Source organism: Budorcas taxicolor, chromosome 23, assembly GCF_023091745.1.
Source record: "Budorcas taxicolor isolate Tak-1 chromosome 23, Takin1.1, whole genome shotgun sequence".
In the NCBI taxonomy this organism is placed as follows: domain Eukaryota; kingdom Metazoa; phylum Chordata; class Mammalia; order Artiodactyla; family Bovidae; genus Budorcas; species Budorcas taxicolor.
Genome location: NC_068932.1, coordinates 22810151 through 22829358, shown reverse-complemented (window position 1 = coordinate 22829358; position 19208 = coordinate 22810151). Strand labels below are relative to the sequence as shown.

Genomic DNA, 19208 nt, shown 5'->3' with positions numbered 1-19208 from the left:
GGGGTGTGGGGGTTGTATAGGGGCCCGGCCAGCCACTGGTCACTCTGACCACTGGCTGTCTTTGCCCTGTTGGGCCAGGCTGGTTTCCACCCAGGCTCTGGGATAGTGGGGATGGTCCTAGCAAGTACAACCCCCTTCTTTCCTGTCACTGTTGTCTGGGTTTACAGTTATTCTTGCTGTAAAATTGAGGGTGGAACCCCGGGGCTGTGGAGGAAGCCAGCTGCACAGGTTCCCCCAGGGCAGCGTCCTCATGCAGGGAGCTGCATTCTGGCCCTGGGGCTGGGTTTCTAGCACTGTGGATGGCGGCAGAAGGGACACAGTCTGGACTTTTGAGTCCCTCAAGGAGTATGTGGGCCACAGGGTGTATAAAACTGAGTGTTTTGCATGGAAAAACAGCAAAGCAGGAGAAAACACAGTCCCACCCATTGGAGCCCCTGCCCTACCACCCCAGTGCTACCAGGGCCCCTGCCACTGGGCTGGTGGGATGGCAGGGGGGTGGTCTGAGACACCCTAGGTTACTGGACCTTTGTAAGGGAACAGGGCTGGGGGAACACTTCTCTGCACAAAGGAGAGCTCTTCAGTGACGTGGGGGCTACTGGTGGGCTTGGGGGCCACAGGCCTGCCCACAGGCCCAGGCTGGAGCTGCCTGACTAGCTCTCCTCCCCACCAAGGTCCTAGACTCCACCAAGGCATGAGGGGGCAAGCACAGGCCTGGTAGCTCCTTGAAGCCAAGCTGTGCTCTGTGGCGCTCACCTGAGGCAGAGAGGGATGAGGGCTCCTGACTCCTGGTTGAATTTCAGATGGACGCTCTCCAGCTGCCGCGTGCGGATCAGCTCGTGGGGAATAATGGCCGTGGAGCTGTCGCTTTCCAGGCTGTCTTTGCGGCTCCTGCGAAGCAAGCACAGGAACAGGTTCAGCACAAGGTGAAAACCGCAGGGCAGAGCAGGACGGGAGGCTCCCAGGCTGGGCTCCTGTGCAACGACAAGGATGGTGACTGATGATAAAGATAACAACAGCCACCATTCACTCAGCCCTCATTTGCCAAGTGCCAGCTGCTGTGCGAAGCACCCCTCGCATGGTGGGCACAGCGCCCCCGTGAGGTGGGCACGATTTTTACGGCCTTTTAACAGATAAGAAGTCTGGGATGAAGACAGTGATGTAACTTGTCCAGGTTGCACAGCGGGGGCTGTGGAGCTGGGATCTGGTCACAGGTGGGTCTAGTTCTGAAACCTCATCTTTGGCCAACACACTGTAGGAAAGCTATGTCACAGTGGTTTGTTCTTCCCTCAGATAGCAGCAGGGGTCTCTGGGAGCCCTTCTTCTGCTGCCTCAGAGCCCCAGACCCCAAGTTCTCCAATGCTGGGGTGCCAGAGTGCCAGGAGACTTGGCTCTGAAAGCTTCCTTCCAGCTGACCCTGAAAAGGCTGTGACATCAGAGCAGGCTCAGAGCATGCACACTCCTGCTGGCGGCCCACAGCTACAGTGACATACACACCCTTCATCCAACAGGAAATGACACAAGCCTCACCGAAGGGTGGAGAGCAAGGCTCGCGGGATTCAGATCTGTGAGCCTGGCTGGGGAGCGGGACCGGCCACCACCCTACTGGGCAATGAGGCCCCAGCAGTGCGGTACCAGATTCCTCCTGACTGAGGCTCCCGCCACGGCACGTTGCCACTGCTGCTTCACACCCCTTCCCGTCCTGCTTCCCACCCACAGCTTGTTCCACAGCTGGGCCACAGGGCCCCTTTGCAATCTAAGATTCACTCTTTCAAATTCAGCTGCCCCCAGTGACGACCTCGCAAATCTGCCCCAGCCGGAAGTGAGGGTTACCCACTGATCTCATTCAAAAGACTGGATCCCCGTTTGGACTGTGAATTTCAAAATAATTACTCAAGTGTCCAATCAAAATACTGGGTGATGGGCTTCCCTGGGGGGGGGGGGTGGGTAGGAATCTGCCTGCCAACGCAGAGGATGTGAGTTCAATCCCTGGTCTGCGAAGACTCCACATGCCAAGGAGCAACTAGGCCCGTGTGCCACAGCTGAGCCGTCGCACCACAAATATTGAGGCCCGTGTGCCTAGAGCCTGTGCTGGGCAACAAGAGAAGCCACCACAATGAGAAGCCCATGCAACACAACTAGAGAGTAGCCCCAGCAACTAGAGAGAGCTCACACGCAACAGCGGAGAGCCGGCACAGCCAAACATGAATAAATGTAATCAAGAAATACTGGGGGAGAAGCTTTAGTCATTTATCATTCAAGCGGCAGAAGCCATCCAGGATGTCTGGGTTTGATAACCTCCTTACACACTGGAGGTCTGAGGGCTGCAGCCTGTGGCCCAAGAGGCACCCCGACACTCAGCACCTCCCCAGAGGGAGGAGGTGAGGTCAGTAGGCAGGATGGAGGGTGACATGGCGCAGCACGGGGCCCCGCTGAGGCAGCGACTTATAAGCCCAAGTAACAGGGACCATTCCCACCAGCTGCGTGGATCCACCCCCAGATGTGACTGCTCTTTCACAAAGTAGTCTCTTCCTCTGGGCTCCCAGAGCCAACTCTGAGTTGCCCTTTGCCCTAGCACCTCCTTTGACAAGCCCTTTCAGGAGACCTGTGAAGAAGACAAAACACGCTGGCCAAGCAGGTCACAGAATTTCAGGGCTGGAAGGAAACTGAGGATGTTTCATCTACCTCTTTCCTTTAAGAAAGAGAGCCGGTGAGGCATCCAAGGTCAGAGAGCTGGGCTGTGGCAGGCCAGTGTGGGAGCCTCAGACCTCTGACCAGCTCTCTTCCCCTGAGGCCCTGGCCACCACGCCTCCCTTCGGAGGAGGGCAACACCAAACATCAGCCTTGGGGCTTGGACAAGAGCAGGACTCAGGAAAGGCAGCAGCCCTCTTTGGTGAGCCCTTACTCCGCTCCAGAGTAGGACCTTATACCAGGTAAATTTTTCTGTGGTTAACCCTTCTTGTACAGGTAAGGAAACTGTGGCTCAGATAGGAGAGGGGATAAGCCTACAGTTACAGAGTGAGTTTAAGAGGAAGAACCAGGGTGTGACTCTCACCATCACCTCCCTGTGTCACCTCTGAGACACATCACCCACCACCAGGCTCCCAGCCCAGCTGCCAGACGGGGCCAGGCAGCGGGCCTCTCTGACACAGGCAAAAATGCGGATGAATAGCAACTGGGGGGTGGGGGCAGGGGGCTGGGAGAGCAGAATCAACAGTACATAGGGCTAGAGACGTCTCAAGCTGGAGGGAAAAATAAATTGTTGAAAGTCAGCTAAAGTCACCTTGGTAACTGCTACAACACACTCACCCGGAACGAGGACATCAAACCCAAGTGCAAACAGCTTTAAAGAAATGGAAAAGAACTTAATCATCTGAAGAATTAATGTGACAAGTGCCCACATTTACACCTCCCACCAACCTTCAATCATTTGAAAACGTACTTTAATCTTTAAAGAGAAAAAAAAAATTGCAAAATGCTAGATCTGCAGTCCTGGAGCTTGGGTATTTCCGGCCTGCTGCTTCAATGGAAACAGGGCAGATACACACACACACATACACACACACACACACACACACACACGCACGCACGCACGGACACATGCAGGAGCCAGCTTTTTGCTGATTTGTTTTTTCTGGACATCGATGCAGAAGCATGAATTATTTGTGTGGGCTGGGTGAGGTATTAAATCTGCAGCCGACACAGGTTTGCAATGTTTTGCACGGTTGTCAGCTTAATCTTAGTCATAAAAAAATAAGTAGTGTGCTCGCCAGCGTGGCCTAATTTTTCAGCTGGGCTGTTTTCTCCCTGAGTTCCTAGTGGAGGGGAAGGCAGAGCTTTGGGGTTGGAGGGGAGAACTGCTCCCAGGGAAGGCGTGGAGGCCAGCAACCTCCAGAGGCTGCTGGGGAGATGGAGCCAGGTGATGAAGTATGCTTGGGGAGGCAAGGTGGCTAATAAACGTAGGTTTGGGGTTTGAGTCCCATATGACCTTGGGCAAATAACTTAACCTCTCTCCAAGCTTTACTATCTTCTTGATGGGAAGAATAATAACACCCTTTCCTTATAAGGATTGAATGAGATGACCTAGGTGAAGCATCAAACAGTGCCTGGGATGTAGTAGGTACTCAAAATGTGTCTGGAATGCATTACCAGGATGTGAGCCGGCTGCCTCTAGAAGTCTATCTGCTCCTCATGCAGGAATGTTGATAGCTTAACAGAGACTTCTTTGCCTTTACCCTGGGCCCAGAATCCAAGTGCCTCTAGCCAAGTCAGTCCCCCTTTCTGAGCAAAGGTCCTTACCCTGGGCTTGGGAGGGGGACTTCTGAGATGGGGCAGGAGTCACTGTGGGCCCTGGTCAACCACTGGTATTCTGGGAAGGCCCAACTACAGGTCAACAAAATCCCTTGAGGCCTTTGTTCTGCTGAGGGACGTGCTGGCAGGGCTCCCTTCCTGTGCAATGAGCACAATGAGCCTTCCTGCAATTCTCATCCACTGGTCCTTAAGTCAGCCAGAAGTAGGTTAATTCATCCTCCATGACAGCCTTGTACATCCCCGAGGCTGCTCCCACAGCCCAACAAGAGTTTCTCTTCCAAGATTTGTGGCCCCAACTTTCAATGATATTCTTTGCTGTTGTTATTGTGGTTTTCAACTATATTCTTAAGATAAGGTCCTAAATCATCCATCCATCCATCCAAGTAACTCTCCCTTGCATTCACTCTAGCTTGTCAAACTCTAGTGTCATGTCCAGAAGTGAAGCTGAAGTGCCATGTGTGGAAATACAGTACGTGGTTTAACCAGCACAGATTACAGAGGGACTGTGAACTTTCTTGCTTGGGATACTTTATTTCTATTAAAACTGTCATCAAATTGTCCATTCTTTGTAACCTCGTCATACTACCAACTTATACCGCACTCCCTCTGTCAACAAATCCCCCTCAGGCTTTCTCCCATGGACTGAGCTTAAACCTCTTCTTCCCCCGCCTGTGTGTACGCTAGATGATTTGGAGCTTAAAACAGAACTCTGCTGTTACTCAGCTAGGGTTTCGAGCGGTCCGGATATTTCTGAAACCTGGCTCTGGCATGCATCATATTGGCATTTCCCCTGACTTCACATCACTGACAAAACTGATCAACTTGCCATCTCTGTTCTCATCCCAGGCTTTGATTAAACAGTGAACAGGACAGGGCCAGGCAGACGGGCTGACAGACTGACATCATTACTCTTTGGGTATGCTCATCCAACCGATTATAATCAACCCAACCATTCCACCGCTATGTCCCTCACCCTCCTGGATCTTCTGCAGACGTTTCTGTGTCTTGCCAACGATGATGTCAGAAGATATTCTCCAAATGTCTTGCTCACCCCCACCTATATGAGGTCTATAGCACTTCCTTTATCTACCAAGTAGAAATAGGTTAAGTGTTTCTAAAAAGGCAGTGAGGAAGGTCCGGCAGGCCTGACTCTGTGAAAGCAAGCCTCACTGTTTTTCCTTAGGGAGTGTTCACAGCCTATTCACTGAACAATCTAGCCCAGAGTTTTCCCTGTGAGTTGACACCAAGCTCGCTAGTCTAGAGAGTGAAAGATGCTTTTTGCATCTTGGAACTTCTGAGTGCTTTCAGTCTGCCAACACCTCTCTCCCATTCCCTCAGAGATTACTGACACCAGCTTCCTGAATCTCATCTGCCAATTGGACTGGTGTTCTGGGGTACAATACATGTGGACCAGGAGATTGGAAATCATGGCTTCAATCCTCTTTTATCAATGCCTGTGTGATTCTTCCTAGTCTGATAACCATTCTATTTGAGATGGAAGCTAACAGAACTAGAGTAAATTTTTTGCTGCCTCTCTTTCTCTGATTAACATCGCTCTGTCCAAACAACAGGACCTAGGTTTTCTTCTTCTCGTTCTAAACATAAGTATAAAAAATAGTCCTTTTTTGCTGATCATAGCACTTTTTTTTACAAGACTTAGCTCTTCTTGAGTTTCAGCTTTTCTTGTTGGTCTAACATACTTCTTCTAGCTTTTGTTCAAATTCTTCAAAAATATTCTGAGTTACATAAAGACTTCTCTACATATCTGTACGGGTCCCCAGAGATATTACACCTCCTTTCAGTTTTCAGGGGACTATCCACAATAATAATAAGAGGTACCAACTATGAAGTCATTTCCTATTCCAGGGGATCTTCCAGACCCAGGGATAGAACCCATGTCTCCTGCACCTCCTGCATTGGCAGGCGGATTCTTTACCATTGCACTACCTGGGAAGCCCAACTATGAAGCCAGGTCCTATGCTAAACCCTGTATATATTTGTTCCTTTCATTTCTATAACAACCCTATTGTTGTTGTTCAGTCACTAAGTCATGTCTGACTCTTTGTGACCCCATGGACTGCAGCACACCAGCCTTCCCTGTCCTTCACTATCTCCCGGAGCTTGCTCAAACTCGTGTCCATAAAGTTGGTGATGCCATCCAACCATCTCATCCTCTGTCGCCCCCTTCTCCTCCTGCCCTCAGTCCTTCCCAGCATCAGGACCATAATAACAGTAAACTAGTCAAAATGACCACATGGATCACAGTCTTGCATAACTCAGTGAAGCTATGAGCCAAGCCGTGCAGGGCCACCCAAGATGGACAGGTCACAATGGAGAGTTCTGACAAAACATGGTCCACTAGAGAAGAGAATAGCAAACCACTTCAGTATTCTTGCCATGAACCGTATAACAACCTTATAAATAGGTATTATTTTTCCCATTTTACAGATGAAGAAACTGAAACTCAGATACTTAAATAACTAGACCCAAATCGCACAATGAGGCAATAAAGGGCTGAGACAAAACCCCTAGGTCTTTCTGATGCCAGCAAACATATAACCACAATATTTATTCTTAAGAGCCTCCCATCCCTTTGAGTGGTCTTTCCTTCTGGGGTTTCCAAGGCCACGAAGACACATCTATTTTTTCCCCCTGAACTCTTAAAAAGAATTGCTTCCTAGAAACCACAGCAGGGCTTCCCAAAGGGCATTCGATGGAATTTTAATGTAAGACACACTTCTAGAAAAGCAGATGTGGCAAGGGCTGGATGCAGCACACTGCATCTCAGATGGGAGATTCATAAAATGCTGGCATTTCGAGGAATCTGAGGAGGACTATGGAGGGCAAACAAACCAGTTTCACTTTGTGTACGCCAGTATCTTCCAAGCTTAGCCACAGGAATCCCTTGTCACTTAATCCCCAACAAAGTCCCTTCCAAGGTTGTAGGGACCCTCCCTCTGAGGACCACTGACCAAGCAGTGTTCTGACAGGGCCCAGGGTTTTCCCTCCTGAACGCTGCTCTGCCTAAGTACTTTGTCCCAAGGACCTGTCACACCTATGGCATCGGCCTCCCTGCCAGTCAGTCAGGTGCACGCAAGGCACTCCATCAACTCCTTCACCCCACGGCAAGACGCTCTCAGGAGGCCTGTCAGACAGTTACACAATGCTCACCTTGAGCTCTCGGCCTGATGCTGGGGAAGCTGAAGTTCCTCTGAGTGACCAGGGATTACCTTAGTGCCAATTCTGTGATTTATACCTGGAATATGTCATTCTTTTCACTATACAGGGTAAGCTGTAACAGCTCCTACAATATCACTTCTTTGACTTTCCTCAATACCTCTAACGTACTTTCCACTTCCCGTTATTCCCTTTTTAGGCTACACCCATTGACTTCCTGCTACGGAAGATGAGCTTTTAGCTCCCTTTCATCTCACACTCCCTCCTTACCAAGATAACTGTACTGTAAGTTTGTTTGGATCAGTATTAAGCGTTTGCGTTATTATACAATACTAATGCTATTTACAACTGAGCTTCCCTGGTAGTTCAGCTGGTAAACAATCCGCCTGCAATGTGGGAGACCTGAGTTCTGTCCCTGGGTTGGGAAGATCCCCTGGAGAAGGGAACAGTTACCCACTCCAGTATTCTTGCTTGGAGAAGTCCATGGACAGAGGAGCCTGGTGGGCTACAGTCCATGGGGTGGAAAAGAGTCAGACATGACTGAGCGCCTTTCACTTTCACTTCACTTTCATGTAGTATATACTATGATTACTTTTCCTTTTTAGTGTAATTTTCTGTTTTTCTTGTATTTAATAACTGTATTGTTTTCTATGAATTTCAATAATTCAGTCCTAAACTAACTACCAATGGCCTGCAGATTGTCCCAAGACTTTCAAATAGAGCAAATATTTATCAATTTTATCTTCTTAAAGACATTTCTCCAGAGGATCCTTCCAAATGACTCCAGTCTGAGCTCACTGCCCTCCATTCTTGCTACATAGGTGTCCTCACAGGATCACCCTTCACCTTCACACTGGCGATTCCTCTCCCCTCTTTCTCATGGGGGATCCGGTTTCTTGTTTCCCGAGTATTTTCTTCACTCATTTCGATGGAGCATATCTTCTAGCAGATTTCACTTTATTTTTTAGTGTGCTTCTCTCTGATCTGTCACCTTCAGGAGTTTGCAGGAAAACGAACACCAGCTTTACTCTGTGCACCAATTCGGAGACTTTTGTGGCCTTCTTTCCAGTTATTTTTTCCTGGGGAGGGGCAGACACCTTCTCTACTTTTATCCTGTTTTATAGGCAGCACCTAGTGGTAATGAGGCCTGGATCTGGATTCAAAACACCCAAAGTTCAAATTTTGGGTCTGAACCTTCTTAATCTTGGCTCATTGACCCAGGATAAGTTATAAAATCTAGCTAAATCTCTGTGTTCTAATTTGTAAAATGGGGACAAAAGTAATCCACAATACAGGGCCTGGCACATGGTGATACTTAGTAAAAATGCCTGCTTGGCCATAGAACCTGTCCAACCCAGGATCCTTCCTATATTGGGAACACTGAGCAATGGTTTATGGGATGGCTCAGAGGCGCACCTCAGTAATTCAGCAACTGATCTAAATCTTCCCATTTCTTTCTTTTCTTACCACCCATTTCTTTTATAACACATTCTATATTTACACTTCCCACTGTATAGGGGGACTTTCTATACATCCTAACACGCCTTCTCCTTCTAACGGCAGGAGAGATTCCTTGTTTCTAGCACTGCACAGATCGCAGTACATGCTTCTGGTCACCCTACCGACACTTCACAGGCTGACAGAACCGTAGCCATGTTTCCTCTCCACTCTGCTCTCAACAGATCAAAAAGTCTTAATTTTTCCATTTTAGCCTAAGGGTGTTGGTCATATTCTATCAATGGAGCAAGTGTAGAAAGGAGAGGAGCCCAACCACCGTGACTCCTTTTAGCCACAATCCCAGTCCTGTGACAGTGATGACGTCTGCACTGGCTACATGACTTGGGGCCTTCTCCTTGGGGACGCCAGGGAACAGGAACCAGGGCACCCGGGTTGGCAACGATTCAGAAGTGAAGTGGGTTTGGCCTGCTGAGCCCAGTCCAACCTCTGGCTTCTGCCCACTAGCCTGGGAGATTGTTCCTTTTGCTTTCAGATTGCTGACGAAAGCGCTGAACTTTCCAGAGAAAGAAGCACTTGCAGGTCTCCTTCAGGGCAGGACTGGGACAGGGTGTGGGTGGAGTGAGGGCCGCAGCTTAACTCCACAGGTGCTGTTATTGCTGAGTCCAGACAAATGCTCTGATGAGGATGACACAAGGGTACAAGGCCAACACCAACAACCAAATGACAAAATGCAGTATTTTCACTGTGAACATCCCAAGGAGAAAAATGTGATGATAGAATAGTGGGATGGAGTGTCGGTGAGGAAATCAGAGTGAGGAAGCATCGTGCTAAGGTTGGTGGATCCCTCCATCAACTACTAACTCCTCCAGGCACCGGGGACCTCCACCCTGCAGCCGCGTGGTCTGACTTGGGTGGGGGACGAGGACCCCTGTGCTCCTGAATGAGCCAGCTCCAGTTAGAGCCCTTGGCTTTCTGTTTCCTGAGACACTGAGTCATTTCCTCTCTCTAGCTCTCACCTTTGAGCCTTCCTTTTCCCTTCCCTGGAGAAGTGACTCACTGCTCAAGTGTTGGGTGACACTGAGGATCAAGGATGGGTGATAAAAATACTCCTGATTGTGCAACTCGAGGAGGAGGAGATGCAGTGTAGACTGAGAATTTCGACGTCCTGGCCATGAACTCCGAGGCTGGGGCATTAACAATGGCCACAGCTTTACCTCTCTGGGGAAGTGGACAGAAAATGGAGTTCAAACAGAAATTCACCCAGGCAGGAGCACTTTGGAGCCCTCGTTCTGCCCTTTCAAATGTATATTTCTGAGAAGGGCACGTGAAGGCAGGCGCTCAGCAAGGCAACAGTGGCTCACAGGAGTCTGGGCCCTTCCCCTCGTCGGCCCTGTGGGGCCTGGCAGGGCCGCTGAGAACAGGGCTGTTTCTTTTTCTTTTGGGTTTTCTCTCCAGTGAAAACAACCGTACTTCCCCAGTGTGGGAGGGGTGAGGGGAACCAACGTGACACGTGGGCTCCTGGCGGGCCACTGTGCTGACACGATGGAGCCCCTGGAGCAGGGTTATCCAGGCCTGCCCTGTGTGCGGGAAGTGACGGCAACAGCACAGCTCTTTTCCCAGATGGAAACTCACCTTCCTTCACCCAATTCACTGGATGCAAACGAGATACTGTCTTCTTCTAATTAATCTTCATGGGCCTCATAGGCTGAACAAAACAAAACACATGCGTGCTAAGTAGCTTCAGTCATGTCTGACTCTGCGAGCCTATGGACTGTAGCCCACCAGGCTTCTCTGTCCATGGGACTCTCTAGGCAAGAATACTGGAGTGGGTTGCCATTTCCTTCTCCAGGGGATCTCCCAACCCAGGGATCAAACCTGTGTCTCTTACATCTCCTGCATTGGCATTGGTAGGCAGGTTCTTTACCACTAGCGTCACCTGGGAAGCCTGAAAACAAAACACAGTTTTCTTTAAAGAACAACTCCTTGGCCAGGTCACAAGCTCTTCAAGATGGGGACTGAGGCAGTAGGGACCCCCTCTTCAAATGGCCAGACAGATGGGAGCAGAGACACTTCTTAACGTAGAGAGAAACGCACGTTGTGTTCCGGTGCATGTTGGAGGAAGGTACAGCTGACAATGCCACGACGGGAGAAGTCATGCTACAAAACTTTAATTTTCCAGAAAGTTAAGGCAACAAGAAAAAAACAGCCTTAAGTGCTGCTGGTGCGATTCCAGAAGACTGAAAGAGCTCAGTGATGATGGTTAGTGTACTTTTTAAAGGTACCTCACCACAAAGGGCTTCTCCCACAGCCAGGAACCTTCCCTACCAACACACGTGCACACACACCCAGGAGCCCTGTCCCTCTTTGCGGGGACAGGGGGGTTGTTAGGTGATCCAGAGAGCTCCCTAGAGGTCCCCCAGCCTCAGTCAGTGAGTCACTGCAGAGGGAAAAGGAGGAGGGCTGGTACACCGAGGCAGCTTCCCAGCACCGGAGCAAGTTTACACAGGGGCGAGCCTCGCCATGCAGTGCACCTGACCACGCTCATCTCCCAGTGCCTGTGCGGAGGCTGGGGCGCACAGGCCGGGCTCTGTACCACAGTCCACGTCTCAGCCAGCCACCTCAGACACGGGATGCCAGTGACTTTTCCCCCCTTGACCTAGGTCCTTACAAATGCTGGCAGGCACAGTGCCTAAGCTGGGCTCCCCTCAGTGGCACAGAGGAGTTGCTTCCCAAACTCACGCGGGCGGGCAGTGGGAAGGGAGGCGCCAGCAAGCCGAAGGAGGCTTTTCTCAACTGATCATCTTGGGAAAAGCCAGATACAAATTTCAAGGCTGGAATGCAGGGGTTGTGAAACGCTGGAAGAAGCCCCAAAGAGGGCCAAGGGCTCCCCTTCTGGGAAGGCGGTGGGAGGAGGGCTGGCAGGGGCGAGTGGGAGAGGAGCAGGTTACCCAGAGGGGCCTGCCTTTCTGGGAAGCAGGAAGTGAGGCCTCAAGAAAGAAAGAAATCCCCTAGCCCTGAAGCGGTGGAGGGGCCAGAGGTAAGGCTGATTTTGTTTCTGAACATGAGGGAAACAAGACTTCGTGTCAAGAAGGAGTTGTGGTATAAACGAGCCAATTATGACACATCTCGTTATCTCGGGGATTTGGAAGCACTGAGGCTGGCAGCATGTCCTCCTCGAGTTAAATACAAACAGTAAGCTTCTAACTCGGGGCTTCAGCCTGGACCTTGGCCTCAGGGGAGAGGTTTCTATTCATGCTACAACTTGTGAGAAGAGGTCGGCCTGGGATGGGGAGAGACAGGTCTGGGGTGTCCCTCACGCAGGCCCTGAGCATGGCGTGAGGAGTTAATACCATGTTAACAGCTGAGGGACAGCCCTAAGTGCCACCCTTTCCTCATCAAGGCATTTATTAGCCTCTCTGTACCTCAGCCTCCTCACCTAGAAAAGGGGGATAATAATATTATCTACTTCACAGAGTGACCACAAGGGTGGTATTAATACAAAGCCCTTGGAATGTGACCTGGCACACGCGCTTTACCAGTAGTGCTGGCTGCTACTGGGATGGGAAAGAGCGAGCGTCCGAGTCCCCCAGGCAGGTCAGTGCCCCGCTGCTCATGGCCAGGCTCCACAGGCTCTTCTGCTTCTCCCCTCTATCTCCACAGCCTCCTCAAACCACGTTTGGGCCCGTGAGGACCACATCTCAGAGTCCCCGCCCAGAAAGCCTGACTAAAGGAAAACTGGATACAAAGACACAACACAGCCTGTGCCCACTGTGCCCCAGCAGGGAGAGAAGCAAATACTGGTGCCAGCACGTTTTGGGTCGGCTTTCTCAGTAGTGATCCAGGCGGTTTATCTGAAATGGGTCAGCTCCCAGGGTGGGCAGCACAGATATTACACTCGTGCTTGCTAATGTGAGCCGAGTCCACTGCCACTGATCCTGAGGTAACAGGGAGCTGAAGACTGGGGGGCCGCTGTTCTTGGGGAAGGAGGAGGAACCAGTTCTCAACCAAATGCTAGCAGACTGGTAACTATGACCGATGACCTTAGAGGAGACAGTGCCAATTCCCTTCAGACTGCAGATTCCAGCACCTTAGAGATGCGACTGAGTCCCTGAGCTGCAGGGAGGGGAGAGGACCCCCGAGGGTTGCACCTCTGTTCTACTCTCATCCATCTCTCTAGCTCAGCCAATTCAGGCCAGAGTGGAGGCTGCAGCTCTGCATTGTCTGCAAACGGCCCGTGGACCAGGTCTGATCCCCACTGCCCAGCAGACTGAGTCTGGGCTAGATGTGAGCATCCAAGAACCTTGAGCCCAGCAAAAGGTTGCTGGGGCTGCAGCAGCTGGAAGTATGCCCAAGACAGGGTGTGAGAGTTCAGGCTTGTTCCAGATATACAACAGGGGCAAGTGGGGTACCTCCACAGGAGCCCCTGCCCTTCTGTCCAGAAACCTAGACCTTCAGAGGTGGAGGGGCCATCTGAACTAAGACCGTCTACAAGTTATGGGGTAATCTGTTTGAGCCTTTAAGCCTTCAAGTACCTCCCGACCTCCCACCAGTGCCAACAGGGCCCAGAGGAAGAAGCCCAGCTCAGGGCATGGGAAGAAGTATGGCCCTGGGATGGGAGCCAGACTCCCAGGTGGAGAGTTTCCAGATGCCCCATGACTCTGCCTGGCCCTCTGCTGCTGCCAGGGGAGGATGGTGCCTTTGGCCAGCTCCTTCAAGGCAGCTGGCTGCAGAAACCCACTGGCTAGAGTTAAAAGCTGCTCAGAGGTACAGTGGAGGCTTCTCCAGGCTTCTGCCAAAGAGCTCCACTCTCATGGCTTCTGGATGGCAGACTGGCCAGGTGGGCCACCTCAGGCAGCCAGAGCAGCTCTCCTTACTCCACAATCTGCTCCCAGGTTCCAGCCTCAACTTTAACCAGCCAGGCCTTCCCTGTTCCATCCCCGTCAGCTCCATCTCCTGCTTGTTAAAATTCTAGGGCACCTTCAAGGCCCATCTCATGTACTTCCTCCTCCAGGAAGCCCTCCCTAACTACTCAAGATCATGCTGACTTGTCCCTTCTGTAGCACATTAAATCACTACCGCTTCTAGGGGTCATGGATGAGGAACTGGAGATAGAAAATTCAAAGTAACTAATTCCAACAAATTACATCCACAGCCAGAATCATGCCAATTAATTAATTCGTTCAGTTCATGTGTTCCCAAAAGAGCCTACACCCCAGATGGCCCTCTGGGTCCTGAGCCTGCCACACAGTGAATGTGTAATAAAGACTTCCCAGAAGAAGGACGGATCACCCTGGACCTGCAGGAGTGGTCCGCCTCCCTTTTAGCCCAGGACACAGCAACTTCCTCTCTGGCAGGCAGGGTTCCTGCTCTGGGCTGCCAGTTCCCAGGCTGCCCCTGCCAGCAGCTATTCCCTGGAGTTGCCCTGGGACCAAGGGCAGAGGCGGGGGGTGTCCAGTTCCAGCTCTGCCCACCATTTGTCCCCATCAGAGAAGGAGAGGTCAGCAGGAAGTAGATCTGACCTCTCGGGTGGTCAAAAGTCTCTCCAAAGAGCTTGTGGACAGATAGCAGAGGCCTGAGAGGACTTCCCTTCCCTGGGCCCCCTGGAAGGGAGGCAGGAAGAAGGGCCTCAGCAGCAGGCGTCCAGTCTGGGGCTGGCCAGACAGGGAGGCCCCTGGGGTTGCAGCTATCAGCCGGAGACCAGGCTCCAGGAAGGAAGGAAGGGCAACTCTGGCCGAGGCCGAGATAAGGAGGGGAATGGTGCTCAGCACAATGGGCTCCCACAAGGCTGGGAGGCCCCAAGTCAGATTTCGCCCCAACTTGGCCTCCCATCTGCTCACACAGCCCGTGTAAATATTTACTGTTGTTTATATTTCTGGTCTGCTGGGTCCCCTCCGAGGCCCTTATGACCATGGATCTGTGTGCCCCAGAGACCCTGAGTCCATCCAGAAAGGCCTCTGGGCATTGTTCTCTCTCATGCAAGCCATAGGGACAGGCTCTGAAGGACAGAACTGCTCCCATGCCCCAGTCTCAGGACACTGCTGTCAGGAAGCTGGACTGACCCCCTCTGTGGGTGGGCAACTTACGGGGCCCGGTCGTGGGTGAGGCCGTTCTGTCGCTGAGGGTTGATTGGCGGAAGGACGGGTTTGCTGTTGATCTCAAGTCCTCTCCTCAAGGTCTCCCGGATCTGCTCTGTGTCTGCAATGACATCACCAAGTTACCCAATGGCTCTCTGGGCCCCAGCAGCCCCATTCCCGTCCTTAGAGCCCAGCTCTGCAGATGTGCTGGGAAAAGCCCCCGAGAAGGCTGGTCCTGAGGCCACTCCAGCTATCAGCTGTGAGATCTGAGTGCAGCGTGAGGACACGGGGCAGACAAGGCATCGTGTGCCCCCGAAACTTCTGGTCTAAAGAGCACCACGTTTGTAGAAGACAAGGCCCTGGACCACAGAAGGGCACCTTCCAAGGCAGGGCTCTCTCCTCCACTGTCCTTCCTTTCCTGTGTCACAGGCCCTAGGCTTACCCCTAACATGGGTCCAGACAGTGACTCACAAGACAGACACTGCCCAAGACCACCCAGGAATTCTGCCCACTTACTGGATGTAAGTAACGGCTGCAAGTGCTCTGCTGTGAACGGGCAGGCGTCCCTGACACAAGTTTCTGGGTTCGGTGTGGTCAGCTGGTGTCTGGTCTTGCCACCCTTTCCCCTGGGGCCAGGTCAGTGGGATGCTGAGTCATCTTCCCACCTTGGTCCCATCCCAGGGAACCCTGCCTCTCCATAGATCTGCCAAGGACCAGGAGGTAAGAAAGGAGTCTCTTGGTGGAACTATTTCTTTGCAAGATGCTTTGCTGGTCTTCGGGGGTAAAGCTTACTACTCTGGTCCCCTATATTGAGATTTTGGTCTAAGACTTATTTCTGCAAACACACACTAAAAAGCAAATTAATGCTGGTTGATCAAAGGGTGGGCTTAGGGTAGATGCTGAACATGATTAGTGACTTTTCTAGCTGTTTGTTACAGCGTCATGGATCTTACTTAAAAGAATTTTTTAAAAATAGCCAATAATGGTTGAAATTTTGGACAAAGCTGTGAATCCTTCCTTAAATTAGCTCTTTTTCACAAAAGCAACTGAATGAGTCTAATAACTGTACAGTCTCTTAGAGCCTCCCTGGAACTTGGCACATCATTAGAACAAGCAGGAAGGAAAGAAAAGGGTCAGATATTTGCATGAGGGGTTTAAGTTGTTCTTTATGGAAAGAAAACCTTTTATAAGTGCTATCACATGTGTCTGTATTTTATGCAGGACCAAGTATCTTACTCTTCAAAAGATAAAGAAAGGGGGAAGAATAGAGAAAGGAAGTAGAGAGAGCAGCTATAAGCACATCTTTATATACGGCTGCTTTTCTTTTGAAGATAGTTAGAGATCCCCTTTCTTTAAAACCATGACTATTTCTCTAGCCAAGACTAGCATGGTGAGCTTCCAACAGGAGAGCCATACCCTCCTTCTCCAAGGCCCACTCCCTAGGTTCAGAGGTAAGGGTGCTTGCCCCTGCCCCTTACTTTGTATCTGCAAGACAGTGTGTGTGGAGGGGGTGGGTAAAGTCTATAAACTGGTCTCATACTCAGGCCTTTCCCATCAGAGGCCTGGGCAGGCCTGAGGCCAGTGTGATCCTCGGGTCTGGCATGGCTTTCAGGCTAGAGCTGGGCCCTGTGTCAATTCTGTGGGTGGCCAGGGCTTGTTCTCCTGCACTTGGGTGGACTATGGCCGTTTCCTGTAACTGTTCTAGGGCTTCCACTCACCTCCCTGACCTTAGATTGCAAGGGGCAAATCTAAAACATAATGGTCCCTGCTGGAGGTACAATGTGAAATGCACACACACACACACACACACACACACCCCAGGAGAAATGGGCCAGTAAAGCTCCCTCCATTCCACCTTGCTGGAGATCTCACTGGCGGCTTAAACCCTGCCAAGAAATGCTAAAACCCAGCCTGGGCAAGGGGAAGGCAAGGCCCCCACCTTTGCCTGAGAGCCGCCGGGGCTGAGCGCCCACACAGATGCTCCGGCTGTCCTCGTCATCCTCGGGGGGCCGGCTCAGGTCATCCCAGGCACACTTGGCACTGACACCACTCAGATTGGAGCCGTCTGTCTCGATGCCTTTGTCAACTCGCTCCTGCTTGGAAAGAACCAAAGAGCCAGAGTTCCTTCAGCCAACCAGTGGCCCAAGGTCACCACCCATATTTGCTTGCCCATATTTACTCGGCCTCAATAAGAGCTAAGGGCTTCCTTGGTGGCTCAGCGGTAAGAATCTACCTGCCAATGTGGGAGAGGCGGGCTCGACCCCCTTGGTAGGGAAGATACCTTGGAGAAGGAAATGGCAACCCACTCCAGTATTCTTGCCTGGAGAATCCCACGGACAGAGGAGCCTGGTGGGCTGCCGTCCATGGGGTCACAAAGAGCTGGACGTGACCAAGCCCGAGCATGAGTAAGAGCTAAGCGTGGGACAGGTGTCAGAAGAACAGGATTCCTGACTATTCTGCGCTGGTTACTAATGAATGACAGTCTCTGCCAGCCACTGGGCTCCTCCAGGAGAACCAGCAGTTAGGGGAGCTGGGGAGAATGGAAATCCCAAGGGAAGCTTCTCCTCACTCATTAGACTTCCAGTATAGTGACCTTCACACCTGTTTCAGAGCCCTGACTCTGCCCACCCTGTGCTGGCCTGTGGAGCTGACGTAGCAGGGCCAGGAACTACCTCCCGGAGGAAAGGCACAGTTCTTCCTCTGCTGACTGATCACCCAGCCCTGCTCCAGAGGCCAGTGTGGAAGCCAGCCATAGGCAGGAGAGACTGGGACTCAGCCCCACCTCTCCAGCCTCACACCTGCAGTTTCTTCTTCCAACAGCAGAGGGTGTGGTCACATGGTGACGAGCCCCCAGAGAGCAGAAGGGCAGGACTTTCCCTGCAGCATCGCTGACTTGTTTGGCCAAGGATTCTGGATGGAGATTCTTTTCCATTTCTTAGACTGAACTGGCGGCCAGGAGGGCGGTGAGCATCTGCAAGCCCCACCAGAGGTCCTGCCTTCACACAGGCCTTGACATTGTGGAGACCAAACACTCTCCAAATGGTCTCAAGGAAGAGGTGAACACAAACATCCTGGGATTTCCGGTAAAATACAGTTGTGCTGTTGGGCTTTGGATGAAAGGTCAAAAGCCTTTGGATGAGGCTCCCGCAACCTTGTTCATAAACAGTCATGTGGGCCAAATAAAGCTCCTGAGTCAGGACCTCAATTAGAATCTGCTCCTCCCTGTCTGGGGACCTTCTCCCCATGGCTTCACAGGCCCATACTGGCTGCTGCTTGGCCAGGAAGCCTGTTCAGAAAGCACAAGGTAAGCCTACAGAGAGGGTCCTTGTTTCTGGACACTGTTAGCAGGTGGCCCTGGCCTGATGCCTCCTTCCCATCAGCCCCCCTCTCCCCATCTCCAGGGCTCCCATCAGCCCAGGCAAAGCTGGGGATTTTGAGCTGACAACAGGGAGTGGCTCTCTGTGCCCTAGGCAGGGGTGTGTGGGTGCTGGTTTGCTCAGGATAGAGTCTATGTTCTTCCTTCTCCACTGGCCACCTTGGGGACCCTCACCTAAGCAAGAAGCTGAAGACATCTCTTGGCTCAATGAGCTCAGCCCACTTACTTTATGAGTAAACAAGAAAGGGTGAAGACGCCGAGGAGTCTGGGGACTTGTTCCCACACACAGCTGGCTAGTGGTAGAGTGTGGAGCAAAGGGCCAGGAGCAGCTCTAAAACAAACCAGCTGCAAGTAGACCCCAGAGACACAAGTGAGCACAGAGCAGCTCCCCCTGGGTGCACACCGAGGTGCTTTGTTGCTTTTAAAGAACACTACTGCTCTGGGTCCTGCTGGCTGGCCTTAGGGACGGACGCCTGAAGACTAGAGAGGAGAGCTGTTCTCAGCATGTAGAGCAAGGACAGGCTGCTTACCCTAGTAGCTTAAAGATCAGGTGCTTTCTTAGCACTTGGCACTTAGGACAGGGGCCAAAGCAACAGCCCACGGTGCCCTGTGCTGGATCCCAGTGTGGCTGCAGAACAAGGGCCTAGGGAAACACAGCCACGTGGTTCTGGTTCTTGCATAAGCAGAAGCTACTAGGAAACCAAGTTAAAGGAGAGATAACAGAGGATCCTGGAAGTGATCGGAAAACTTCAATGTTCAAGGCACTAGGTAAACAGAGTAGCATCATCTGTGAATGAGTAGGCTTCTGCCTGAGA

The 19208-nt window shown here is 51.6% G+C and overlaps 1 protein-coding gene across 2 annotated transcripts in view; it reads right to left on the bottom strand.

Moving 5' to 3' along the window:
• The window catches only part of SUFU (SUFU negative regulator of hedgehog signaling), a 110103-nt gene that overhangs the window by 15519 nt on the left and 75376 nt on the right, over positions 1–19208 (bottom strand). The window contains exons 7-9 of one of the 2 annotated variants that reach the window (XM_052660694.1): positions 16957–17113; positions 15027–15138; positions 754–888 (exon numbers count right to left, since the gene is read on the bottom strand). In XM_052660694.1, the coding sequence (XP_052516654.1) occupies positions 754–888; positions 15027–15138; positions 16957–17113 (404 nt within the window). The remainder of the gene's footprint in view (positions 1–753; positions 889–15026; positions 15139–16956; positions 17114–19208) is intronic. The other variant, XM_052660695.1, reaches the window with a different exon arrangement.